Source organism: Trichechus manatus, unplaced genomic scaffold, assembly GCF_000243295.1.
Source record: "Trichechus manatus latirostris isolate Lorelei unplaced genomic scaffold, TriManLat1.0 scaffold00113, whole genome shotgun sequence".
NCBI classification, from domain to species: domain Eukaryota; kingdom Metazoa; phylum Chordata; class Mammalia; order Sirenia; family Trichechidae; genus Trichechus; species Trichechus manatus.
This window is the reverse complement of record NW_004444049.1, coordinates 1598219-1599306: the sequence shown is the minus strand read 5'-3', so window position 1 is coordinate 1599306 and position 1088 is coordinate 1598219. Positions and strand designations below refer to the sequence as shown.

Sequence of the window (1088 nt, the reverse complement as noted above, 5' to 3'; positions counted from 1 at the left end):
ATGGATGGATGTTTGCATGCATGGATGGATGGATGGATGGATGAATGTTTGCATGCATAGATGGTTAAATGGATGGATGTTTGCACGCATAGATGCATGGATGGATGTTTGCATGCATAGATGGACGAATGGATGGATGTTTGCATACATGGATGGATGGATGGTTGGATGTTTGCATGGATGGATGAACGGATGAATAGATATTTGCATGCATGGATGGATGAACGGATGAATAGATATTTGCATGCATGGATGGATGAACGGATGAATAGATATTTGCATGCATGGATAGAGGAATGGATGTTTGCATGCATGGATGGATGAAGGGATGAATAGATATTTGCATGCATGGATGGATGAATGGATGGATGTTTGCATGCATGGATGGATGGATGGATGGATGTTGGCATGCATGGATGGATGTTTGCATGCATGGATGGATGGATGGATGGATGGATGGATGTTTGCATGCATAGATGGATTACATGGCTATGGGTTGAATCCATCAGTTCGTCAACATCCCCAGCAGCTGTGTGCTCAGGGGAACAAACAGTGTTATATTCTCACCCAGCCCCTGACCACTTTCTCTCTCCCAGCTCCTGTACGAAGAGTGGGCAAGTTACGGGGTCTTCTACAAATACCAGCCCATCGATCTGGTCAGGTAAGAGGGGACCCAGGGGGCTGGCTGGCTCCAGACAAAGGCTGTGGGGAGTGAACGTGCAGTTAGATTTCAGTCAAATGAATGTTCCTGTGTGTTTCAACAGTACCTGGAGACCTGTTCCAACTTGAAGGAAATAGTAAGAGCTGGTGTATAGGACCCAAGGGCTCCTGCAGGACGGACAGTCTGGGCTAGTGCTAGTTTAAGCAATGGATTCTAATTTGCTGCAGGCTGGGCTCTTTTCCATCATATTTGCCATCTCTCCTCCTAAATTCACCCCCTGGTCTGACCCAGCTGGGAGGCAGGTATGGTTTCTTGCCTTAAAGGGCTCCTTGAAAACATAGGAATTGCCTCTCCAGGCAATTTGTCTTCTCTCCAGAGCACCTTTGTCCTCACAGGGCAAGAAAGGTGAAAAGAGCTGGATTAGTCA

The 1088-nt window shown here is 46.8% G+C and overlaps 1 protein-coding gene across 1 annotated transcript in view; it reads left to right on the top strand.

The window, feature by feature from the left end:
- ANO1 (anoctamin 1) overlaps positions 1 to 1088 on the top strand; it is a 144311-nt gene that overhangs the window by 85957 nt on the left and 57266 nt on the right. The window contains 2 exon segments of the mRNA XM_012557644.1: positions 597 to 661; positions 953 to 963. Coding sequence (XP_012413098.1) covers positions 597 to 661; positions 953 to 963 — 76 coding nt within the window.